Genomic DNA, 27065 nt, shown 5'->3' with positions numbered 1-27065 from the left:
CCCAAAAAAAACCCATATTTACAGCCTGGTACGTTTTTTGTTTTTGGTCTCTATTGATAGTTTCCACCTCCGTGAACACTGGTTGTACCACAACCGTTTTAGTGTTATTTAGGCTTAAAATTCTTACGTAAATTAGGGCGTGGTTACGTTGAGTGACAGCCCCTTAGACAGGCACTGGCAGTTAGCTCTTTGCGGAAGCATCGGCTGAGCTAGGCGGCTACATCCAGAGGCCTCCGGCTACCTCCGGCTACCTCCAGCTGTTGACAGCGGCTGAAGTGTCCGTGTTTGTTTGCCAATGTTCGGATAGGTTTTTGTGATATAGGGCTTGTTGTAGTGTAGACTGTACTAACCGACCGTCGAAGGAGTCTGTGTCGCAGTTTTTTCGGTAAGTAAATTTCTCCCTATTTTACCTGGATGTTTGCACTAATTAGCATGTATTAGCATATTTGCCGCTAGCTTAGCCGATTTATGGTCGCTGCTGATACAGATAGAGGACCGGAGCAGCTAATGTTAGGAACGCTGTTGCGGTGTGTTCCGTGCTCTCCGAGTCCGTTTATTGTGGGAATACTAGGCTACAGTTTTATTTTGTCTAATTTTTCTGCTTAAAAAGTCGGTGATGTCACGGGTGCTACGTCCATGTTTTATACAGTCTGTGGTCCAGAGGCCCAGAAACCAGCCGGTACTCCTGTCCTTGAACGCTAGTTTTGTTTGGGGTGTTGCCCTGCTGCTTTATATTGTGTGGTGTTTTCTGCTAAATTACTGACCTGGTTCCAGACCGATCTGATCCACTGCCCGCATCTCAGATTTCCACAGCAATTTAAGACAAAATGGAGATTTAGTCAGCCTGTTTATCAGCCTGTTAAATCACACACGCACCTTCAATATAAAAACGCCACAAACAAGTTTCAAAAGTTACGTAGGTTTGAATCTGCACCTCTCACTGAGCAGCGAAAGCTCAACACTATTCACTGGCTTATGTGTTTAACAGGTGTCCATCTTGTTGTGTCCACCACTTCTATATAACTTCTGAATTGTTTTGGTTGTTTTTATGGTATCTGCAATGTTATCATTTCTTTTGCCTCATAAATGTTTGTTTTATGCTCTCAATGTGGAAATGCCTTATTGTTGAAAGCCATCCATGTGGTTGACATGTTATTTTTACACCATATCATTATTACGGTCATATTTCTTAAGCTTGTTAAGTGGAGACTTTCCAATGGAAAGATAAGATACTTCTTAATGATCCCATGAGGCAAATTAAAGAATATTAAAGGATAAAACAATAGGTGAGTCAACAAAGAGGTGTGCTATACTTTGAATTTAGCCAGCCTGTGCAATAATAAAACCATAATAGTCACATGACTCTAAATTATGGGTAGGACACAGTGTTATAGCACCAGAGCAGAAACTATGTTCCTTTTAAACCAGAAGGTGGCGCCACTTACTTACAGACTGATTCAGGAGGTGTCTGCTGTATGTGATTGTGTGGAAATATTCAGAATGGATTTAAATCAACATTTGCTTTAACTCTCCTGAATGAAATGAGCATGACTCCAGTGATCTGTATTAGAGGTGATGTCTTTGCATGGCAGTAGTCTTATTTAATACACGTCTTTGTTAACCAGCTGTAAGTTAACCACATGAACAGGTTCACAGTGATCTGAATTACTGGAGGATTATGGGAAGGATAATGACATCAGGCCAGATGCTGGTTCATCAAATTGCAGTTCTGTTAAACAGGAAGCAAAGATGTCTTTTCCATTACTTTCTCTTTATCCTGCAAATGTGTCCGTAAACACTGAATATGTGATTGCTTTGCTCGTGTTAAATGTATTGCCTGAAGTAAAACCACATCTCTCGTAGATTTATGAGGCATTTCATAATCACAGCATAGCCTTTGTCATAGATGCAAGTTTGGTTCTTTAGCAGCTCTTGTGTTTGTGAGCTGTTGCGTGTTGCAGTAGAAAATGTGACAGGTTATTATTATAAAGAAAACACGTCTTTTTAAAACTTTGCTGAAAGCACTGCTCACCTTTGACCTGTAGTCTAGACATCAGCATGGACAGTTAATCATCAGGGCTACGAAAGTTCATTTCTTTCTTGTATTTGGTCTGTTAGTGACTGAAAACATCTGAAAATGCAACTGAATCACCAATTAGACCTGAATAAAAAATCTTGAATGACTCGATTTCACCATGTATTTCAAGACAGATGGGGCAGGGTTTGCTACATGCAGCAATGCAATCAGCTGCAAAACAAATCTTTTAAATCAAAAATCATAAGAGACAATAAATATGAAACTGCAGTAACATCCCACTGCTGTCACTCTCCATGCAGCTCAGAACAAATGCTAAAAACTGTTAGCACGTCCTTTTGGACTCAAACCCTTCACATCTTACTGGGAAAATTCTCTGTAGCGGGAAGGAGGATACAGAGAGCCACCAAACAAAGCCACAGAGAGGGAGCCTGAGGCGGCATCAGCAATCTGTCACGGTTGAGTGGGGAGAAAAAACACACCATGTACATCTCAATAAAAGAGCAGGACTGTACTCTTTTCAGAGCCCGTTAGCTTTAAAACTACAGCACACTGATAAGAAAAAATATGTCAGGCAAGATTCTCATGTGGAGCCACACAAATATTTCAGCTCAGGCTTCAGTAGTGATTCAGTTTCGTGCGGCTGGCAGCATTTTGTGGCTCTAAATCTGACTCTGTACATCCTACGGGTACATTAACATGAACCGCAGCTTGTGGGATCAGAACAAGTGATTTCTTACACTATGTGAAGCCATGTCAGCCATCAAGTCACACCTTGTTGCTCTCTTCTTCCTTCTGCTAATGGATATTGACTGTTTCTTTTTTTCCATTGAAGCTTAGTGTGAGCTGTCAGAGTTCAGAGCTTGGTTAAAGTTCATCAGTTCATGCCTTAGTGGTGACAGCTAACCCTTAACCGAGATATGAAGACACTCGCTGGCTGTATGAATGATGAATGAGGTGGCTTTTGTTGATATATTTAACTATGTGCATGCTAAGGGGAGCTTTTCCCCTCCTGTGGAGCAGACACGTAAAGTGGAAATGGACTTTATCCCCCAAAGGCAGCTTGATTACTTTTATTCCAGCATTATGTTTATATGGCCAAGTGAAGCAGAATGTATAAAGCATTATGGCAGCGTTGCACATTACACAGTAGGCTTCATTATTGCTTCTTAGACACTGGTATCATGGATATGTCCACATACTGCACCTCTGAAAACATTAATAACTCATAAAACTGCTTCAAACATGTAAGCCTGTTTTTCATGAGGTTGTGGGGGATGTTTGGTGGCTTCAGCCTCTTGTCATTCAAACTCAGCTGTGTCTTTCAGAGAGGAGACAGCTGACTTGTCACAGATCGCTCTGGGTTGTGAGAAACTGTCTCAGCCTAAATGCTGATGATCTCTGGTCCTGCGTAGCTCAGAATGTGCACAAACACCATCAGGGTTATAGATTGCATCTATATTGGGGTTTTAACCTACAGAGGCTGCGGCAGACAAACAGCAGTGATCAAAAGTTACAGTAAATAAGTTTCAGTCATAGACATTTGCACCCAGGAATTTATCGCATCCTGCAGAGGGTTATACAGTTAGTTATACAGTTGGTTAACAAACTGAGGGAGCTCTCAGTGAATCCAAGGATTGTCCCTCTTAATAAACACAAAACATTAAATTTTAATTAAGTCGACAATACAGCACAGAGGGATGAGGGTGGCCTGGAGGAGGAGTAGCTGTGGCTGTGAGCTTATTGGCAAATTAACAGAGAAATGTGAAGTTATAATGGCTGTGGTGCTCACCTACATGGATATGATTGGATGTTACTGGTCAGCTGGTAGCTAAAGAGTTGTGAATGATGCAGTGATAGTGAACAACTGAATTTCCAGAGATCAGACTTCACACAGCAGCAGCAACAACAACGGCTGCTACACTTTAGAGTCTGTTTGATGGATCTTAAAGCTGAGATGTTCTCCTGAGAATCGTAATCTTTGCCCCTTCGTCTCATCACCTTTTTGTGTGTGTGTGTGTTGGTGCGTGTGTTAACCACAGCACAGGTGATCATACAAAACCCCCAGCAAAAAAAAACCTGTTGAGTAGCTGTGGTCTTGATTGACATGCTGGACCTTTTCCTAGATTTCTGAGCTTCCAGTGAGCTTAACAGTGAACTTTACTTTTGTCTACAAAGCTATAAATGGCCTGGTTATAAGCTGGAGTCTGTCAGGTCCTTTTGGCACCGTCCTTTCAAGGATTAAGTCAAAAGCTGGTGAAGCTGCTTTTACCCTCTGAGTTGCTGGAGTCGCCAGATGACGGAAGATGTGCCTGAACACTAACCTCTTTTTAAAAGCAGGCTAAAAAACTTTTCTCTAAAGCCTTTGATTAGGTTTCATCCTGTTTATGTGAGTATTTGTGTGTGTTTGTCGGTAGAGCTGCGATCAGGGTTACTTTCGAACATATTTTATCTTTATGAATGATATTTTATGGTCCATTTGAAATACACCTTTTCAAATTTTCAAATGTTTAAAATTTTCACTGTGCTAACAGGTGCCAAACTGAATTATTTTTAAAACTGGTTTTTAGAACTGTTTCTTAGATTATACGTTACTCTCTGAAAAGGCACATTGTTGTCAGCTGGACTCTTTCACTATCTTTAATTAATGCAGGAGAAAAAAATGGAAGGCAAAATATGGCAGAATTAATTTTGCAGATTCATTAAATGGACTGCTTGATTGGCTGAACAGAAAAGTCGGTTATCCAGTGTAGCTCCCGTCTTTAATGGAAAACTCTAAAAAAACACAGTGAATAATAGAGTGAAAAACCAAGTGACCCAAAGGCAGCCATTTGGAGACATGGTCCATTGTCAATGAATAAATTATGTGTAGAAGCACAATCATACTGAAGAGCTTTGGAGGCTTGTTTTTTTTTTCTCCTCTTCAACCTGTAACCTTTCTTTTCACTCAGGCAGAGTAAAATGTCAAATCTGCTGGGGCGTCAGAGCCACGGGCGGCCGCTGCTTTACTGGTAAACACACAGACGACTAAAAGCAGGTTTCTTTTCACAACCACTGAAAGGTTAGACCGCAAACGCAGGTCATGTGAGGTGGTGGGTCTCGGACCATCCACATCAGACACTGAGCTTAAAAAAAAAGCATTAAGAAATATGATTTTTAAAATTCTAGCGAGGCCCTGTTTGTCATTTTTCACCATTTTAAATGGTGAAACTTTTACTAAATTGTGCTGCTTTCCTTTTTTTAAACAACTTTTACATCTCCAGTCAGCACCCATGAGTGGAGGCTGCTAAATAAACACACAATAAATAATTATATAATAAAACACAGTTGCATAAAATCTGTCTTTATAGGAGAAGTTAGAGCTGTTGACAGTGTGCATTAATAAACCCGCTTGTCTGCTTAAAGCTTTATCATAGTCTGTATTAAACCATTTATTTATTATTTATGTGCTGCTTCTAACTGCCAAAGAGGGGGAAATAGAGTATTACAGCTTCTCCCATGAGAACGTACTTTATATAATCACAACTGTGTTTGACTTTGTACTCTGTGATGTTGCTACTTCCACCTTTTCACCACTGTTTGATGCATCTTGAACTTGGAAAGTAATACTGCACAGTACACTTTTATATCCACTTACTGAAGCAATGAATCTACAACTCAAGCGTCAAACTGAGGACAGTAAAGTCAGATTTGACTCCACCAGGCTGCTTGCTGAAACTGCCTGAATGCTGCTCTGCACTGAAATATGATTACTGACTTGACCTAAAATATGTAGCTGGATTAGTTGTGAATTTAATATGGAGAAATGATGTGTGTTTATACCGTGCATGTCGTCTCACAACCTCCTGCATTAAATTAAATGGAGAGATTTGATGTTCGAATTGTATTTTATCCGTGATTAAGGTAGGATGGGTGTTTAAAAAAAAACAGCAGTCCTTCTTTGAGAATGTTTTAATATCCATGTTATGCATCACACGTACACAATAACAACAAAGCCTTTGATGCTTCAGTGTCCTGGATATTTACATTTGATTCATATTTTTACAAACCTCTTCTACTAAAGGTGTTTCTAACTGACAGCGCAGCAGAACTGCAGACATGAACAAATATTCAAATTAGAGAGTAGAAACATGTGTAACATCAAAACATGATAGTGTACAAGTTCATTTTACATCTAATCAGTGTCACTACAGCAAACAGGCCACTACGGCCTATCGACGAGGGTCTGCACTGTGGGTCAACGAACTAGAAAGCAGCTGAGAAGTTGAATTATGTATAAAAAAAAAAAAGAAAAGACACTTTCACATCTGATTCTCTACAACATTTTCTCCTCTCTCTCCCACGGAACCGGATCCTGCTCCTCCTGGACCTCCGTGTTCCTGCGCCCCGTCCAAAAGTGCTCTACATCTGGAAAGGTCTTCTCCTTCTCCCGAGACACCGCGTTGGCGACGGCGTTCGCGCCGACCTCCGCTCCGTTTCCCTCCGTTTTGGGACATTTGATGCTGGGTACGTGCTTTGATCCTCTGCAGGTGGCGATGAACCAGATGGCGATCAGTCCCTGGCGCACGTCGTCGTACATGGTCATTAGGATCACCGGAGAGAGGGAGCTGCATGCGTAAAGGAGGACTTGCGCGAAGATGATCAATCCAACAGGAGGCTTGTTGTACCCGAGCCTGATCCAGGTGAATGTCCCCCACTCTGGCAGCAGCATGAGCCCGAGTGCGCCGCTCAGACAAAGTAAAACCAGGGTAACCTTGCTCTGGTGCTGCGGGCTGGGTGCGTGGTTCACCGCAGTGTGCAGCGCTTTGGTGTAGTAGGCGAGCGTGAAGATGACCGGCGCCACGTAGGTTGCAGTGGGATAAATCTTGTAGAACAAACCCATGAAGTCAGACGCGCACACCGGCATTTCGGACACGCAAATGGCGTTGAGGCCGTGTGGCAGCATAGAGGCAAAAAGCATCTGCGGGATGGGAAACATCATGGACACAATCCAGATAAACGCCAGGGCTCCGTGGATCCACGTCGGGCTGTAGAGGGGCCCCGTGGAGGTGCTGGGAACCAAAGTGTGCTTGGCTCTGGTGGTGACTGCAAGGATTAAAGTTTTCGCAACCACACACGAGTGCTGGAACCAGTCCGTGGTGCTGCAAACAAAACTCCCCAGGGTCCAGGTCTGCTTGTAGTAGGTGACGGCGCGCACTGGGGCGCACAGCAACAGGATCACCAAGTCCGTGGAAGCCAGAGAGGCGAGGAGCGCTTTCACCTCAGAGCCCTTTCCGTTCCTGAAGTCGCGGATGAAAATCAGCAAAACGAGCAAATTCCCCACGGCTCCGGACACACAGATCCCGATCAGGATGACTGGCATGGCCGTTCTGGTGTCGTCCCCCTGGAGAAGTTGAACTCCTCCAACAAAATCAAAAAAGGAGACATTTGCTGGTCGATCAATATCCATCTCTTTAAAGTTCCAACTCCTTAAAGTGGGGGGAAAAAATTGCAGTAAACAAATAAAATGATGTCTCTGTCTTGTCTCTTAAGTTCCACTTTTGTCCGCAGATTCAGCGTCCTGGAGACATAAGAGGCGGAGGAGCTGTCCAGGGCGCCGCGGTGCTGAGACGCAGCTAATGGGGTCGTGATCGTATCAGCAAGTGGGTGAGCAGGCTGGCAGGTAGGCTATTTCAAGTGCTGCCATTTAGCATCGTCAACCACTCACGTCATGTTATCAGTGTGGCTCCAGGCTGCATCCAGCCCAAATGTGAGCGCAGCGTGATGCGTTTTACATTCGAAGCCTCGGAGGGATCATGGCTGGTGTGGCGTGTCAGAAACATGTCAGTGGGAACAAAATGAGCCGACTCTCCTGGGAATCTTTTTGTGGCCTCTTTAGATTAATGTATAAATATACGTATGTATATAATTTAATATGTAAAAACAAACAAAGCTGAGACTTCTACTGGAAGCATTGGCAGAATGAATGGCACGTGGTGCAGCCATGTGAAATGTTTAAATAATAATCACATTATGCTGCAGAAACTGTATTTACTGAAGGGCTCCATGCTGACAGACGTCCCTTCCTTATATTAAGCATTAAGATGCCTGAATCCCATCATATTCGCACGATCAAAAATATGAAGTTTGTTCTGAAATTACTGAATTAATGCCCCACATTTCCCTAAATCTGCAACCTGACAGAAATGTCCTTTTAAAACATCTGAAGTTCAGTCCAGGCCAGACTTTAATCTCCTTAATCATTCATTTTAGGACAAACAGAGAAGGATACACAACATTTAGGGTAAAGCTTTGGCCTGCTGAGGGTCAAAGTTGGTGTTTTCTGCCGTTTAAGGAAATGACAAGTTATTATTTCAACTGTAAAATGTCCCTCTTGGTAGATAGCTTGGTTATAATTAATCAATAAACCAACTGAATGGATCCATATCAGAAATGGTTTGTTTGTTTTGTATGTTTATGGGGAAAAAACAACATCAATATCAGTATTGGTTGAAAAAATCCATCATGGTCAGGTTCTCACTGCATGTTGTGGAAATTGACTCTGGCTTTGTTTTTTTAGTTTCTCTGAAATGAAATGAAATGAACTGTTTGATCACTTCTGGAAAACAGCTGCAGAGAATATGGGTCCACATCTGTGTACTAAACAAAGTTTTTCCCTCTCAGCAGCTCGTAGTGACTGAAGGAGTGTGACTGAAAGTGGAAACATTATGGTTGATGCCTGATTCACTTGGGACTGGGGCTGATACTGATGCAGCATACAGGATTGGTGCTTCCCTAACAGAAAGGATAAACCTTACATACGTTCTTATGAATGGCTGACCTGTAAAGTATTAGTAAAGGATTAATTAGCCATTAATTAAGCCATTAGTTGCAACTAATAAACTGTTGATAAAGGGCTTAGAAAGAGGGGAAACACCAAAGAGAAAATATTTCTTTTATGAAGTAAACTGATCTGTCACAAGTTTCTATGACATTTTCTTTATTTTGAAAATAGTAGAGAGGGTCACAAACAGGCTGAACATGAATGAACCGTAATAATTTCTGTTTTACTGGAGGTATTTACATGTGAGTCATTGATTCAAATGTGACTGAGTGAAAGAGGAATTCGTTTCATGTCCATCATCAGGCTAATGCAGTGACCCTGATGCATGAGTGCACCACAGAGTGAGGTGTGTTTACTTCACTTGAAGAGCATCCGTATGGTGAAGGGGAGGGAGGGTGAGGAGGTGGTGGTGGTGGGGGGTTATGTGGAGAGGTGAGGGTGCCCACTCAAATGCTGTCACCTCCTCTGAGAGGGCTGGTTGCTAGGAGACCGGCACCACCATCACAGTATGGGGTTAGGAATATGTGAGGCGTCATGAGGTAGTGAGAGATATGGATGGATGGAGAGTTTTTAAAGTGACTCTGGAGCTTTAGATCTAATGAATGAATAGTTACGACGGTGTGATGGCTGAGGGGAAAAGGGGCTCCGGTGGTATTTAGAGGGATGAAAGCTCCAGCAGAGCTGCTGCCCTCGCGTCGTGCCGTAATCAGGGATAATTGATACGTTATGGACTGTGCAAGGCTAAGAATAAAGGCAGCCCCCTCTGATTTCACATGAGGAAGACTGTCAGTGCAGCAAGAATATGACACTAAAATCTACATTTCTTTTCCACAGTGCGTGACTAGACCTGCAACATATTTTCCTTGTGTCTTGGATTCATAATATACAAAATAATAACAATATCACAAAAGACGATGAGCAAATTTGTTTAGCACCTTTCATGCTGAGATGCAACATCACCACGCAAGATTAAAAAGAGAATTAAGCATGTAACAAAAAATGTTTAGAAACAATATCATAAAATAGCAAAAGCAATAATAATAAAACTAATCAGCACAAAACAAAGTATAACTGAGGCTGATGGAACTGAAACACCTGATGATGGTGTGTGATGAAAAGTCAGTTCTCCATCTCTGGAGCCATAAGCATGCCTTAAAATTCAGTAAATGAATGTGTGTTTGTTTTCTTTATAAACAAGTGAAAGGTCTTTGAAATTAATCCTAAAGGACGCACAAAACAGAGCGGGGCCCGGGATGCTTCCGTGAAGAACTCCACAGTCAGTCAGAATCCCATGTCTGTGATAAAATACTATGATCAGTTGTGTCCGGTGCAGCACTTGTGTCTGAAAGGATGAGGACAGCAACTTTACTGGAACCAACAGGAATTCATAGATCTTTTATTACATAAAAAGAACTGCCTCCTTAGGTGAAGAGGGCCTTGTCCTCCTGAAGTGTTTTCCTTCTGTCAGTCATGATGCTATCATCCTTTAAACGGTGCAGTAATGTGCTGTAATTTAGTCCCGCGTGTCATCTGAGCCCGTTTTTAAGCAGCAGCTGTCTCATTTAAACACTTCCTCAGCGGGGTCTTGTGAGGATGAAAGATTTCTTTTTGAACTGCGTGTGCGCCTACGTGGAGTATCTGGCACTCAGACTGAAACTGTGGGGCTTTTTGTTTTTTTTTTTCTCGGGAAACTACCCAGACCAACTGAGCCACAAGAGCAAATGCCTCTGAGTTCTTTCTCCTTTTTTTTCATCTCCGCATGCACCAGCCACTCCAGCCTAGACTGAATCAGTATTGTGCGAGAGTTGGATCCTTCACATCCCCCCCGCCCAAGGCTTTTACAGAGCCGGCGACGCACAGAATAACAGTAAAAGAAAAAAAATGATAGAGAGGAGGTGGAGTACATGAACAAAAACCCAGAGCTTGGTAAGAATCTAAATGAACTCCAGTAATGTTCCCTTTGGAGATCTCCCAGAGCAGAAACAAAGAAGAAGTACTTTTTCGACCACAGGGAGGTCTGGCCTAAAAAGCAGACAAATTTCCGTCCCGGATCCCTTGATGCAGAAAAGCTTTTACAGTATCAAAGAAAACAAATGCGGGTTTTTGTCATGAGCACCATTCAGGGAGATCAAAGGTAAAAAAGGTCTCCCCGTGTAACGGCAGACATAAATCGTGTTGTTATCGGAGCCTCTCCTTATTGATGTTATTGCTCAGAGGTGGAGAAGTGATTAGCAATTTGCCGTTGATGTGGAGACCCCGTGTTTTACATGAACACTGACTCCTTTCAAGTTCCCCCCGTCCCACCCCCACCCCCCCCGGTCAAACGGAGCTCAAAATGGAGAGGTGACGGCTGCTGACATCAAGTTGCTCGTATAGGTGACAAGACTGACAGTTGCCACGACAACCTGTGGATGGAAACCACTTGACTCGCAGTGCTGCCTGTGACTGCCTGCCTTCGTGGCTCAGGCAGCAGATGAATTTCGCCCCTTTTAACGGTTTTAATTTCCCTGCTCGTGTGAATAAATCCATGCGATTTGCGACGAGCTGCAGGGAAGCATCATTATCTTCATCACTGTTTTGTTCATTTGATTCAGGCATCATGCAAAGGGATAAATGACTCCCTTTAGCAAAAGGGCAGACTCCCGCCTGCAAAATAGCAAATAATTAATGTCACCCTTTTTTTATAGGGTGTGTGGGAGGGGGAGCGGATGAAGATGTAGGCTTTTCTTTCTTTTTTTCTTCCTTCATCATAACAACAACAAAAAGCGAAGACAGATGCAATGACTACCTGGAAATGTGGTAGTTTCTGTGTGGGTTATGGGTTTAGTGATTATTATTCCCATTACCTGCTTTTTAATGTTTAATTGCTTTATTCTTTTTCATGTAAATGGGTGTTAGCTCTTTGCTGCTGCCTGCTGTGCCTTCCTGGTGCCTGCTGTCATGACTGATCCTGGCTCGGACACTGACAGCTCATTATATTTCACATTTAGGGTATTTAGTAATTTAATAACAACAAAAGAGGTGTGAAGATAAATCGCTTCAGAACACTTGATTACATTTTTACTTCACTACACATTTATTTTTACCATTTAAGATTTTACAGACAACGATTAACTAATAAACTGTGGTGCGTTTAAATAACCTAAAATATGTAGAACAATTAAACAGCTGTAAAATGTCCCTCAGCTGCAACATTAGAGGATTTAAGATTCAAATGTTTAACGTGGTCAAACAGTGTGTGCGCAGTGTGATAAAGGCAGGGAGACAATGGCAATGAGCAGTGAAGAAAAAGAAGATGATAAAAACTCAAAGATAAAAGAGAATAAATGAAGATGTGTAAGAACAAGAATTAAAGGATCAGTGTGGAGGATTTAGTGGCATCTAGTGGTGAGGATGCAGATTGCAACCAACTGAATACTTCAAGAAGTAGGAGAACCTAGTTTGGCCTTCAGGTAACATAAAAACGGAAGAGACCATCTGAGGTACCAGTGTCTGGTTTGTCCGCTCTGGGCTACTGTAGAAACACGGCGGAATAAGATGGGGGGCTCCGTAGAAGAGGAACTGCCCCCCGTGTGTGTGTATATATGAAGGGCTCGTTCTAAAACACAGCAGTTCTTAGTTTTAGGTGATTATACACTAATGAAAACATGATTATGAATTCTATGTATAATTTCTGCACATAGATCCTCCTAAATCCGACACACAATCCTGCATTACATTCATTTTACTTTATGGCACAAAATATATGGTACAATAATGCACACACTACTGGAAGTAACATTTGATTTCCAAAACAAAAGGTGCTTCCTTGCATCAGAGACTTTTAGTGTGTTTTTAACTGACTTTGTTTTAGTATTGAGGCGTTTTATGGTTATGAGTCCTGACACTGCAGTCAGGATAGGTGTGATGTATAGAAATACTAATAGAAGAGTGCCACCAAGTGACAGAGGAAGGAAAAGCAAAATGTTCACCACAACAGGCCTCTACTGATCACATTTAGTTTTTTTTTTTTCTTTTACTTCACTTTATATGACTGGTGAATAAAAACTACTCATGGCATTATTTTTGAAAGTATCCTCACTTTACAGCCTAGAACCTTTTCACAGCACTGTCTGCCACTGTCACTGTTTTTAGCAGTTTTACACAATAATGCATCATATGCTGGTGAATAACCTTCATATTCGTATGTTTGAAGTATTTTTTTATATTTTTTGGAACTTGTATTTCTTCAGCTGACAAAGCAATATCACCTGAACGTCCGTTTGATAGCTTTTGACCGTGTGAGAGGATTGTCGGTGCCATGTCGCTGTAGATGTTTAAAATTCCATTTTCCCTTCACATCGAATGACTTTTCATCATATTGGCTTAAAAGTTGTGTTTCAATTGTCCGTTCTTGGCCTCAGAAACAGTGTTTGACAAATCAGTCTCACCTCAGGGTCCACATTGAAAACGTGGACGTCTTGTCAGTACCCTGATGTCAACAGTAGATGGCAGCAGATGATGATCAGTAGAAACAATCAAAGCGCATTGCAGCCTCTCGGCCTCTAGATGGAGACTTTAACACACGAGTTGGCAAAACAGTTGGTTTGGCAGGACGTGAAACCACCAACATGAATTAAAATTTTATTAAAGCTAAGTTTAATGTAATAAAGCACCGCAAACAAGTAATGTGTATTTGCACAGACTCTTTCTATTTCTTGAAAATGAACACTTCTTCTCTCTTCTCTGCCTACATTTAAACTAAAGAGCTGCTTATCGTCAGCAAATCAAATACATCAAAATGAATTATTTTAAATATTTATTTAAATGGCTCTAACTGTGTGTTTTTGAAAAACAGTCAGCAGTTATGTAACGTTTACAGGATTTGTTGTAAATGGTCTTAAAGGCCTGTACGAACATGAAAACTGAACTTTATTTTGAGTCAGTTCCACTTGGACCATCCTGCTGCCCCAAACAGCACCAAACACGTTAATCTGCAGCTGAAAATACTTCAACAAGTACATTATTTACTCCTGATTAAAAGTGTATGAGTACAAATAAAAGTATGTATTTGTGACCTGATTGAAGTTTTAATAATAGAAATAAAAGAAATTAAAAACCAAATTACATTTAAATTTTGGTACAAACTGGCTTTTGTCTAACTGCTCAAACTCAGGCCAGAAAACTCGTATTAATTTTATTCTACATGTAGGCAGATAATAAAAATAATTTGTTCAAATATGTCTTTTTGTGATGTTGAAATTATGAAATTGGTTAAAGAGAGAAAAAGCAGTAGCTGTCTGTGTGTCTCTGCACACATACGTCTGAAAGACTATATTATAATAACACACACACGGTCAAACTGATTAAAGTAAAAGTTTTAATGCACACAATGAGAAACCAAATGTGTTTTGTTTATGGACCAATGCTGAGGGGAGAAAAAAAGCTGTTTTTTGTTTTTTTCATTTAATCTAGATGACTTGTATGTTCTCGCCTTTATGCACACAAGGCCCCGCTAATCTTGTTCTCCATCGGCCCCTGTGCATAATGAAAAGGGGCTTATCATGATGCTGGCCTCGGGGTGACGTCGACTTTCTCCATTTCCGCCGAGAATAAGGTGAATGCCACTTAAGCCACGTGACCGGCGGAAATCTCCCAGGACCCATAGGTGCCATCGCTGGCTGGAATGGGAACAATAACTCAGAGAGAATAAAATGAAGAGTTCAATTGGGAAGCGATTAAAATGAATAGAAGCTTTGACTAGATAAGAGACATACCATTTCCTCATCTATTTAACATTCATTGAATTGAATAATCCGGTCTTATTATCGTAAATAGTCTGCATATTTACCCTGAATATGCTAATTTATGTTTGCTGCAAGCGCTCTGCGACTTAATAATTTTTTCATCAATATATGCATATCTCTGGCTTTCTCCTATAGCTATTTTCTAAAGAGGAGTGGAGAGAGAGAGAGCGAGAGACGTAGAGACAGAGACGAACACAGTTATATAGTGCTCGTTGTTTCTGTAACTTTTCTATTCATTTTTTTTTTTTTTTTTGCACTTTGCCCAAGGCCAACCCAGTTACATTTCAATCAAAAGATTCATTGTAAAGTCATTATCCCAAACTAGGCCCCGATAATTGGCTGTCATTTTGCATAGTGGTGGCACTCCGGCTTTAGGGCAAATGACTGTGTTCTTATCTTTCACTTTTAAGGAAAAATAATGGACAATTTATCATTAATCTTCTCTGGGAAATAATAACAAGTTAAATGTCATTCTCTGTGTCGCGCCAAATAAAATTGTGTTGCTCTGGGCCCTGACTGATCACTCACTGAACTATCCTCTTCACTGTGAAGGTGGAGGAGAAGTTTAACACTGGCCTGATGGTGAAGGCAGGTCTGACCTGACCAGAAAACATTAACATTAGTCCTGTGCAACACGTAAATATATATGTAATATGATTAATAACAACATTTTCTTCTGTTTTCTCATTTTGATTTCTCCTGCAGCTCTTACTGCTCGGTGGTTGTCAACATTTTTCTGCCTTTAAAGCTGCATTAATTGATTTTCTTTTGGCCATTGGAGGGCAATGAAAACAAACTGTGAACACAACAGTGACATATTATCACATTTTAAATTGAAATGGAGCAACGTTAGCTTTTATTTGACCGTGTGTTTCTGGCTACCTTTTAGCTCTGTTTTGGTCCCCACCATTTTTCGGCTCTGTAGCTGCTAAATGCTCCATAATGTTCACTAGCTGGTCTTTAACTGTGTGTGTCTGCTGTTTGCTGCTGAGCAGGTTGTGTGGTGGGTTTTCAGAGGCGTTTTGCTGAAAACATCTGCCAGCATCTGAGCAAGTTTTTGGCCACAAAAACCAAAACCAAACAGAAAGTATGACCGAGTCCCATTTATAAAACAATCACTTGATTATGGATCATCTTCAGAGTTTTTATCAACAACTGTGGAGCTGAAGATTGTGGTTTTGGTTCAATGTAAATACATGTTGTGTCTGACGTCAGCATGAAATCTTTCTCTGACCTTAACAAGATGTTGTGAGATTCTAAACATAACCACAAAAAAAAGTTAATGCTGCAGTCACTATGAGTGGATGCTGATTTTAATTTTAGTCTAATTTTTAGGGGACAGCTGAGGTCACTAAAGGGTCCATGGCTGATGGGAATATTTCTAAGTCAGAGGATTACAAAAGTCATTTAGATTCATCCTCTGGAGATCATGAGTAGATATTTCAGAAATGATGGACTGACAGATGTTGCCATAAAAACATCTACATGCATGAATCCATGCAGAGAGGAGTGTGTCGCTCATGGATCAGTTTGTATATTCCATGTGAAATACTTATCTGCAGCTGTTACTGTTCAGGCTGTTGTGTTTTTCTTTAAGACTTCCAGTTTTAATTCTTTTGATAAAGGCTGCAGGCCTCGGTGAGCGACCCTGTTTATTGTCGGGGCCTCATCAGTAAACAATCTGAGATAAATGGCAGAGTGAAAGGTTGACATCAGCAGAGGACGACACTCATTCCCATTCGTTTATCGGATTAGGCTGCTGTGAGAGGACGAGGCAGGATGACTCGTTTGGCATTCAAAGGCAACTGTGGCCCAAAGAGAGCCTGTTTGAACAGGGATCAATTATCAATCAGTCTATAGGCGAGGAGGGGAGATTACCGAAGCTATACGAGTCGTGTTGACAAATAACCTCAGAGATCCTGGCAATGAATGCACACGGACAAACGCCTTTGGCTTTGACACTGGGCCACCGCTGAAATTCAGATTAGAGTCCATCTCATGAGCAGATTAGTGCTGTTTATGTCTGCTCAGTCGCCACACATCATTTCTGCTGTCATTTCAGCAGCATTAAGAGCCCGACTGGATCCTGCACGGACAATTACGTCCTTGTAAGCTCACAGGTTGCTTTCACTTTGTCAACAAATCTCCCTTTTTTAAAAATATACCATCAATATATTTATATATGTTCTCATAATGCCATAATTGCACTGGCATGAGGAAAACAACCTCACTTTGAAAATTAAACGCCAAATGAGGAGAAAATGACACTTTTATAGAATAAATCCATCCAAATTTAGTAGTAATTTAAGTAAAAACATGAAAAGTTAAAGGTGCAGCTGTTAATATAGTTCATGAACCAACAGAAAGGTGACACTCTTGTGTTTATCTGTCCTATTTTATCAGATTCGCATTAAGTCGGTCAGAATGAGAAGCGTCACCAAGTTGTACAGGAAAATCAAACTTGAGACTTTGAGAGTTATGCTCCGTCACAGTCAGTAGAGAAGTTGCAGTATTATGCTTTGCAGAGTGAGTTTTAGAGTATATTAAAACATTTTACATCATTTAATCTCACATCAAAAACCAGTAGATCCTGACAGAATGAGAAAGCACTTCATAACTGCTGCTGCTTAAAATCAAAAACGTGTTGTGGTCAAAAAACTTTTTTGTGTTAGTTTGAAGATGTAAGATTTTTTTTAATGATTCTTTTTGTTGTTACATTCATGAAATACATATAAACGTATCTACATCATTAGATTCAACCAGTGTGTCATGAATTTTACATCTGTTCTGTCTTCACTGTGCAACAGATGAGGCTGAATTGGACCAAATGCTGCTGTTTGCTGATGCTAATGTCACAAATGAACTTCTCTCGTTCTCGTAACACTCTCGCAATGAATATAAAGAAGGATCTGACATTGCTGTGGGTGCTGTTGTGCTTCGCGGCTGCATCAATAGCAGCGGTCAGTGTGTCAGTTTGGAGGGCAGGTTGAAGGTTACAGGGGGCCTCAGAGAGCAAACAGCCCTTCGTAATCCTGACCTTCTCTTTCTCCTGCAGCAGCCGGGAGTTGACCATGACGGTTAAGAACCGCCGTGACTCCTCGGGCACGTTTGGATGGCCTCAAGGTCGAGGGAGCGGGACAGGACAGAGGACAGACGGGCCTGTCGTGGAGGATCATGGGAAGATGAAAAGCTGAGGGCAAGAGATTTTACTGTATGTATGGAGACCTATATCTGTCTATCTGTAATATCTATGCTGCATCTCATATCTTTGAATGAACATACACTGATTGATCGATGGGGTGTAATTGCCAAAGTCTTTCTCTGTTGCTAACCTCGATAAACACTGTTGTACACTTCCATCTGAGTTCTCCTCCGTGAACTTCCTTTAGTTCTGTTGTAGTAAATTATTACAGTTTAAAGATTTTTCCCTTAAATGTCAGAAATGTGAAGCTTTAACCTGAAAATGTGCTTGTTTTCAGAAGCTTCTCTGGGCCGCTCTTGTCGTGTCTTGAATGTAAAAGCATTGTGCAGGTATGTTGTTAAAATGTCAGTTAAAGCCATTTATGTTCCGTATCTTTCTTATTTTGAATTTGGTGCTGTTTTAGAGCTGTGGCTTGTTGTGGTGTTTTAGCCCTACACCCATCACCCGTCCATCAAACCTGTCCATCTGACAGAACTGTGACGTCTCTTGATGAACCTAAAGTTTCTGTAGGAGACGCTTTATGCTTTGCCTGTTTACCCAGGGCGACTGTCTCTACTCTTTCTCCTGTGCTACACTGATCACAGAGCCATGAAACGATTACACATTAAATGTCACATTAAATGTTTAAGTGTTTACAGCATAAAATGTTGTAAACACTTCAGTGAGTTGTTGAGACACTTATCTCAGAAGCACACTCATCCTCTGTCCTGAGGAGGGTCACGCTGCTCTTCTGCCCTCATGACCTGCAGGGGGTCAACGAGAGCAGCTTTACAAATCCTGACTTTATAAAAACACTGGGAGAAGGTCCTCATGGGAATTAACCCTACCCGGGCAACCCCAAACAGTAAATTACAGGGGGCTTACATGATTTCTGCGTTCCCTGGGGACATCAAACAGTCACCCTGCTCGCTCCACTTTAGATCTGCTTCTCTCTTTTGTTCCACTGTATTAGCTCCATCCCTTAAAGACTGCAGGGAGGCTGTTCTGTCTCCGCAAGCTTTCTTTCTCATTATGTTTATTAAGCTGTTTTAAAAAATGACATCTTCTTGGGAACATTAGTGACCAAAGACGCATCTGGTTTACTGGGAAACAAGGCCTCACAGGCTAGTTGCTCATGAGGGTTGAGAAACATATGTAGAACTAGAATATAGCTGCAGATCCAAGCCTTTTTTATGTGCGGTTGATGCGAGTATACGTCCATATTTTTACATACATTTAGCATTTTACATTTTCTCACCCTTCTGCATTTGTCAGCACACATGCTCCATTTTTTTTAAGAGAAATCTAATTTAAGTGTCTTTCTTCTACAAAAAAAATCTCTCAGAAGTTACGTTTCTATATAATTAAACTGTAGATGCTGCAGACTATAACATTTTCAGGCCTTAGAAGGATAAAGGTAAAACATACTCTCTGTGAAAACAGTTCAGAGAAGTTTAGGAGAAGTTACTTGGTTGTGATTAGTTTGTGGTTATCAGTGATCTTAGATACTGGACCAAAGAAATTCTCTCTACATCTCTGTCTGAGTCCTGCGTATCTTGAACTCATGAATATATCGGATTGTGAGAACTGTGGCTTTCTCACTGCTGACGTTAAAGACCGACTGGCTTGTATTGACTCGGGGGACAATGGCTCGTATGTCTGAGTGTTTTTTTCTCAGCTCTTCATTGCGAGGAGCCCCGCTGGGAGCAGATTAGCCTCTTCATGGGGGATGTGACGCCCAGAGAGGAAGTATCAGAGGAGGACAAACACAAGGACAAATCATCGGGCCGTCACTTAATATTCACCACAGACAAGCAGACAGCAGGAGAGGGCTTCCTCTGAGCTGGAGACAGAGATTTCCATTTCTCCTCTTCTTTGTTTTCATCCATTTTGATCTCTGTTAGCTGCTACTGAGATGATTGTTGCTTGTCTTTGGAGGCAGAAATGTATTAAGTGTCTTTTGTTGACATCTTTTGTTTATATTGGCCCAAAAAAACTACCCTTTAATCTCCTGACCGTACACAGGAGCTTTAATTACTCTCCAGTGCCTCAAAATAAATGTGGAGGGTTTGATCATATCAACAAAAACAACAGAAAAGACACTTTCTGATTTGTTTGGATTTGAGATTTGTCTCTAAATATCTATAACTCAGAAGTCAGAAGGATTTCTGAACCAACATCCTCCCGTAACTCGGACTCTGAAGAACTAATGTACAAACATTATCACATACTGCATTACACAGGCTGCCAGTATTTTTGATTTAATGTTGGAGGTCTAAAATGAGAATGAAGCTGCTGTATGCTGCTTTAAGACTTTATGATCTACTTTACGAAAGATTATCAAAGTGAAATGAGGAAGTTTTGAAAATGAAATTTGGAGCAAAATGAACTCCTCTGTCAAACATTAAGGGAAAAAAGAAAAAAAGTACCAATATATACTTTAAATACTATATACACTTCTGGAAATTGGAAATTATTTCTTTAATAAGAGTCTCTGTTTCAGTGAACGATTTCTCCACCAACAGATGGCGTCACATACAAAGATATTTAGATTAAACACGTTTTTTCTCTCTCTTTATGTTAGATCATCACTTGATACTGAACTGAAAAGTATCTGCATGAGAAACCTCAAATATTTTAAACTCAGAAAACCATTTTCTAGAAATAAAAACTAGTGGATCACAACTCCATCCCCTACACTGGAAATAAATCATATAATACTGTAAAAAACGATTTAATATTGTACTTATTGTATTGTGTTGTGTGTAATGAAATGTAATGTGTGTCAGGTAAACAACACGTGAATATTTTGTGTCTGCTCATTAGGCCTCCTCCTCGCTGGGTGATTGACAGCTGTTGAGGTCAGTCCTCGGCTCTTTCCCACATGGCCCTCAGCTGCAGTTTAGCAGATAATTAAAATATAAATCGGACAAAGACCGACTAAGTCTCTGGTTAAGCGTTACAAAGGGAGAGCCCACATCCCCAGAGCTGGTAAACCAACACCGTATTATTGAGCCCACAAAGAAAAACACGCCGCTCTCCGTGCCAGCTGTTCACCGCAAGTGTTGTGGTGTGTTCGCGGCCGAAACGTCCACAGGCCGCGGGAGGCGCGCTGCATTCAGGCGCTGCCGGAAATATGGGAATCTTGAGGTTGTTACAAATGAATGACCCAAGACAAAAGTTTTTTGCTGATCATGTGTACACTGATTTTGACGTTACTTTATAAAAATGTTTCACTGTGGCTAAGAGTACACAACAAAACTGAGCACACCGCTTTGCAACGGCACTAAAATATCAAATGAGTCAAAATTGTGTCACCTTATAATAAGTGTGGGGTATTTGTACTCATGTGCAATAAGACTTAGACTACATTGAAAATATGTAAGTAAGAAAGTAAGATGTATTTAAAGTATCCAGCGTAAAAGCACTTAGTTAAACAGCTTAATATAGTCGTTCTCAACCTAGGGGTCGGCCCCCCTCCGAAGGCGACACAAGATGAATCTCTAGGGTCATGAGATGATTAGCGTGGCGACTGACTGCACCTGAACGCAGCAGCAGCAGACTGTGGGGCAGGCGGGGAGTCTGCTGCTGTGTGGGCTACATGGCTTTTGGCACTGAATTAATCTCCTGTGCTGTTTAGTCAGGATAACACACTCATCTACCTTCACACAGAGAGACACGGCTGATTTAAATTCCACAAACCTTCTCTGCAGACATCACTTCGAACAACAGCCTCACGGTTGTAATCAAAACTGTGGGAATGCCTGTGTTAATCTGTGCAGCCTTATACACTTATATTTACCACAGATGGAGCAGATGGCGTATATATATAATAACATCACAGTGCAGACATGAAAAATATGCCCCCCAAAAATCTGATGTACAAGCAGCTTTTGAACTGAAATGCATCTTGTTCAGGAGCTTGTTCAGTCTGGATAAAAACTCATTATGGAACTTCATCTCCAGCAGATACCTGATCTCTTCCACACAGTCTAAATATTTGGATTTACACAAATCCCAGTATCACCAGTTATTCACTGCCCATGAACAGCTGCTGCTCACCAGCAGCATGATATGACAAGTAGGAAGATACACAGTCGTACGGCGTTATACTGACAGGGACTTCTATTAGTTTGTGCACTGCATTTTGAGGACCAATCACAGACACACAGACACAGACAATCTGTAAGGCAAAACACAACTACTTCCTCCGCAATGGTCATACAGGTGAATCAACACTTCAAGTTCCTGTATTTAGGATTTATCATCATTGTATAAACATGGTTTATAACAGACTATAATGTAGGAGTGAGCAGATATAAATACATTTTAAGTGTTTATCAATGCAGAGTCTTTGTCTCCTTACATGTAGATGTATTTTATATTGTGTTTTACTATGTTTTCAGTATCTCTTTATATATATAGGTGGGGTTATGCTGCTGACAAATACTACATTGATAAACACACAGAAAATCTGCCTACAACTGTATTAGTGTGTTATAAACCATTTAGTTTTATATATTTCTTATAATCCTGAATACAGGGACTTAGAGTCTCACCATTTAATCTGGTTTTAATTTTATTTAGTAGTAGAAGTAGTATCTGTGCTGGTTTCAGCTGATACTTATTAATGTGTCTTCTGGATTTCCTCTCTTTCAGTCAATTCATGTGTTGCTGCTGAATCATTTTCTGTGAATGCGTTTTTGACATGAGGTGCGTTTACTGGCAGTCACAGCTGTTTTGGGCCCTGTGAATCTGCGTCGGTGTGAGAGTCACCTACGAGGACACGAGCATTTCATTACATTCGTCAGGGGTGAGAAAGTGAGGCCTGATTAGGTTTCTAATTACCCAGTTTAAACTCTAAGTAGGCCATTTGCACTCTGGTGCTTGAACTGAATCCATCTCAGGCCTCGTCTGTCTGTTTCTCTTGGCTCCACAGAAAGTGTGTATGTGTGTGTCTGTGTGTGGCAGCTGCTGGGCCTTATTGTCTACTCAGAGTTTGTGTTTATGTGTGTGTGTTTTGTGTGTGTTCAATCACAGCTCTTCCATCTTACACGTGGATTAGCTGTGGTTATGTAACACCTGTCGGTGTCAGGATCCGATATGAATCTGTGAGCCTGATGAGGGGATGATTGACAGCTCGGCTACCAGAATAGATGAGGACTATCTGAGGAATCTCTCTTTGATGAGGCCCTAAGCTCAGAGTAGATCTCTTCGCGGGGCTGTCTGTCGAAATCTCTCTGTCGTCTTCCTGATTGGCGGGGATGATATGTTCATTAGACAGATTAAGTGTGTCAAAAAAATATTGCCAAACGTTTCAGACCCTCATTTGGGGCCTGTTAGATGCATCTATGGCTCTCAAATAGGTTTTGTCTCCTGTGTGATTAGAAGATGTCAAGTGTTGTTATGCAGCCTTAGAACCTCATGTTGGTCTGTGTTTCATTAGAGTTTGTCATGTTGTCGTGGAATTGCTCAAATTCAATTTCTTATTTTTCTGACCACTTTAAAAACGTATTGTCCATGTTGGCTTAAAAATTATTACATTACTACATTATTACGTTAAAAACATGAGCTGACAAAAACAGCAACAGTGGTGTTGTCAGGCTCAGCAGATCTTTTGAGTCAACAGTAATTTTCAGACAACACAGAATCAGAATCTGTGGACATGAATTAGGGGTCTGGACTTTTTTTTTTTTTGTTAGCATTTTCTGACATTTTGATAGAGGTTATTTGCAGCCCTGAAGAAATAGTTTCTCCTCAAATCATACCCACTGCTACTTTGTGTGGTGCCCAACAGAGGGAGCTATAGGCCTCAGCTTGCATGTGGGAGTTATACTAATGCACACCATTTTACTGGATTATTATTGGATTGTTTACCAGTTTATTTATCTATTTTAGATATTGCTGGATGATTGAATCTATAACAATCCATCATATTTTATAAGCTCATCAAATGTTTTGTTAATCAAATCTGAAAAGCAAAGCAACCAGTAAATAAAGCTACAAACTACAAACTGTACTGTGCTCACTGGAATATTCAACTGATGAAAAAGAGTAAAAGATGAGAAAATAAGAAAATACTTCTGGGTCTTATCAGATTTCCAAATGTCCATCAGAGTCACGACTGTGAGGGTAAAACCTCAGCAGGCCCTCATGATTCATGCAAAGCGTGTCAGCCATTCCTGCACATTCACTGCGTTTTGATTTGCATGGATACAGCAGAAGGATTTCAGTGGTGTGATCGAGGTCGCTCTGAGGTCAGATGATTTTACATATTAGTTTTCTGTTGTTGTTTTTTTTTAAGTTACCACATTCAGAGTCTTTTCAGATAAAGACTAATTTTAAACTCTATAAAATTAATCATCCTTGGCAGCAGAGCCTTTTTTTTACCCAGCAGTCCAAGCAGGTCAAAACACAACACAACACAACATTAAGATTTATTTCCTAATGCTGTTTGATGCAAGTCTGGGCAACCATGACGCCTGCCTGCTGCCCCTCACTGCATGGAGGATACAGTTACAGATATCTGGACTTCTACCAACCTAAACCTGCGTCTTAACTCTGCCAAAATCACGTCTTTCTACAGCCAAAGCTCCATCTTGGCAATGCAAAAATATTTCTGCAGCATCTCCCAGCTCACAGAGAGTCCATAAAACCCATTTATCATTCCATATTCACTCCCCACAATTGATTTCTTTGAAGTGAAAAAGGTCAAACGTTTTTTTTTTTATTCAGTTCAAAGAAATCACCTTCGTTTTGAAACCTGCATTCCTCACTGCTCCAAAAACTAATTTATTCTCGAGCCTCATTACTGCCTCCACTAATATTAACTTCCAATGAAACACCACGGACAGATTCCTGGTATCTGAAATAATGTGACCACAATGGACAAATTGATTTTTGTAAGGGAAGCGATAACCTGACGGTGTGGGGGGGTCAGAATGTTAATATTCGAAAAATTGCAGCAGACATTAAACACTTGTTGTGAGTGGAAATAAACCAACGAGATGACGGAGTAAAGGATGAAGTCAGTGTCTGTGGAGGGAGGTTCGATGATGTAAAAAGCAGCGAGTATAGGGAGGAAAAATTCTCGCTTTCATGAAGGAGAAATGCTCTGATGACATCTGCTGTTTCATCTTCACTACTGAAGGTTTACCGCTGTCTAAAATCTGTCCTTGCACTTCAGATTTCATGGACGCAAAGATCTGTTAAGTGGCCCACGTTGCCTCCCCTCTCCGTTGGTTGCCACTTCAGAGCCAGTCTGTTTACTCTGTCTTTACCTGACTGGAAAATCTCAAGTGCCTCTGTCAAAATACCCACCAAGAAATCCCCTCAGAGGATGAAAAGCTTCTTTCTGTCAATGCAAATTGGCCCATTAAGTAATATTTCGGGTGTGGGCGACAGTAAACCAAAGGTTAGAGGAAAGCGTGGCTGCTGAAATCTGGCACGTTTTCCACACCTGCTTTAGAAAACCTGTTGTGTCTCACAGGAAGCTTTTAAAAGTGTGTGATGGAGTTGTAGTTACTCTTTTTATTTGGCAAGTTTCGTTTCTTTAGACAGACCAGGCTAGCTGTTCTCCCTGTTTCCACTCTTTATGCTAAGCTAACCTAACCTAACCACCTGTTGGTGCTGTTATTGATGTTCCCTGAGTTTTATTTTCCCAGTTCTAAAATGTCTTTTCTGCTCAAAGTGTTTGTTACACCTCTTTTATTTTAATTTTTTATACTGGATTTTTATTGAATTGTTGAAGACATATACTTGAATGTATCATACAAACTTTCAAATCATTGCTGTTTTTATGTCGAATATTGGTGTTTTATTATATTTCTAACTCATTTTTTTTGTTTCATCATGGCGTGAGCTCTTCTTACCGGGCATATGTTCACTATCACTCTGCTGGTGTTTCTAATCTTTTCTTTTATACAGTATAAAAATACCACTCAGCTTAAATAATGTTGAAAAGGTTTAGTGACTGCACTAATCTTTACAGTCTGTGAAATATATAGATTTTGAGGCCCCTAAACTTATTCGGTGCCTGGTAGCACTGCTGAAGTGCCCTTGGGCAAAGACCGTGAACCTTAAACAGCTTGAGAGCTGCTGCTTTGCTTCCAAACTTGCACTCACATCCACTGTATGTAGACCAGCCAGGGAATTAACTATCCCTGTAAACTGTTTGTGAGTAAATAGACTGGGACATGTTGTATTGGTATACAGCGAAGACCGCCCACATTCCTCAGGTCAAGCGGCGACAAATTCTTCACTTTTTATTGATTTTATCACATGTGAGCTGTGCACAGTTCAGCACTACATCACCAACACCCGCAGCAACATCGACGGCCCCAGTCCTCCCATCAGTCACTCTCAGGCAGACGTAACCTCACACGCCCCCAGGTCATATAAAGGCTTCTCACAGCAGCAGGTCAAGTAAGTTCAGACAGGCCGAAGCAGACAAGTAGACAACTGGGAACAAATTCTTCTTCACAATGACAGCTAAACTGCGTCTCAATGGTGAAGATGGGACAAAAACAAAACAAGGAGGAAGGACAAGAAGACGACTCAGCTGGCATGAACGCAGATCGCAAACAGCTTGACAAATGACATGAACAGCCACAAGGACACAACAGCAAGCGATTAAAATACGCAGCAAACAGAAGGCAGCACTGACAGAGAACTTATTTTTCAGAGAAACAGTCGTTTCTGTTCCTGTACATGAATATGGCAAAGTTGACTCTACTCTGAACTCAAGGGAAATTTTTTTTTTAAATCCTGCAACATGCAGTTAAGATATTTGCCGTTATGTTCTGGAAAATCTAATAAAGTGAAACCACCATGTGAAAACACTAACAGGATGTGCCAAAAATATCACACATCAAAGCAGATCTCAGATGTTTGACTTGGTGTCATGACCTTTGATGCTTTCGATTTGGAAAATCCTTCCTGCAGCACTGACTCATGAAATGGTGACAGTGGATGTTGCATTAAACGTGAGCAGCGGCAGGAAATGTCACAAGAAAACACCTGATTTTTGTTCATATCTTATAACAATCACAGCAGCCTTGCAGGTTCAACAGGATGGTATGTATTTATATTTGTGGATGCACCGACCCAGCGTTTCCTCTCCTGATGCCGATTCTGACACCTCATCTCAGGATATCTGTTATTGCAGGCAAAACTGATTCTAGGTGAGCAGGTAGACTACAGGTAACGAGCGGTGTGGAGTCATGGACTGACCAGAACGAG

At 41.0% G+C, this 27065-nt stretch overlaps 1 protein-coding gene and 1 long non-coding RNA gene across 2 annotated transcripts; one reads left to right on the top strand and one right to left on the bottom strand.

The window, feature by feature from the left end:
- The first annotated feature begins 326 nt into the window (after positions 1 to 326).
- On the top strand, positions 327 to 18094 carry LOC121197453. Its single transcript, XR_005896248.1, has 3 exons — positions 327 to 385; positions 7586 to 7697; positions 17700 to 18094. It is a non-coding gene; the product is annotated as an uncharacterized LOC121197453 (long non-coding RNA).
- On the bottom strand, positions 6351 to 7484 carry LOC121197452 (G-protein coupled receptor 151). The gene has a single exon (XM_041061063.1). It carries the CDS (start codon positions 7482 to 7484, stop codon positions 6351 to 6353), a length of 1134 nt encoding a protein of 377 aa, XP_040916997.1.
- Positions 18095 to 27065: the final 8971 nt, after the last annotated feature.

This window comes from Toxotes jaculatrix, chromosome 17 (genome assembly GCF_017976425.1).
Source record: "Toxotes jaculatrix isolate fToxJac2 chromosome 17, fToxJac2.pri, whole genome shotgun sequence".
Lineage (NCBI taxonomy): Eukaryota > Metazoa > Chordata > Actinopteri > Toxotidae > Toxotes > Toxotes jaculatrix.
Note: the sequence above shows the minus strand (reverse complement) of the source record. Positions and strands in the feature narration are given on the sequence as shown.

Excerpts from the sequence above, each read along its gene's own strand:
- LOC121197452 (XM_041061063.1), bottom strand. The coding sequence starts at position 7,484 with ATGGATATTGATCGACCAGCAAATGTCTCCTTTTTTGATTTTGTTGGA.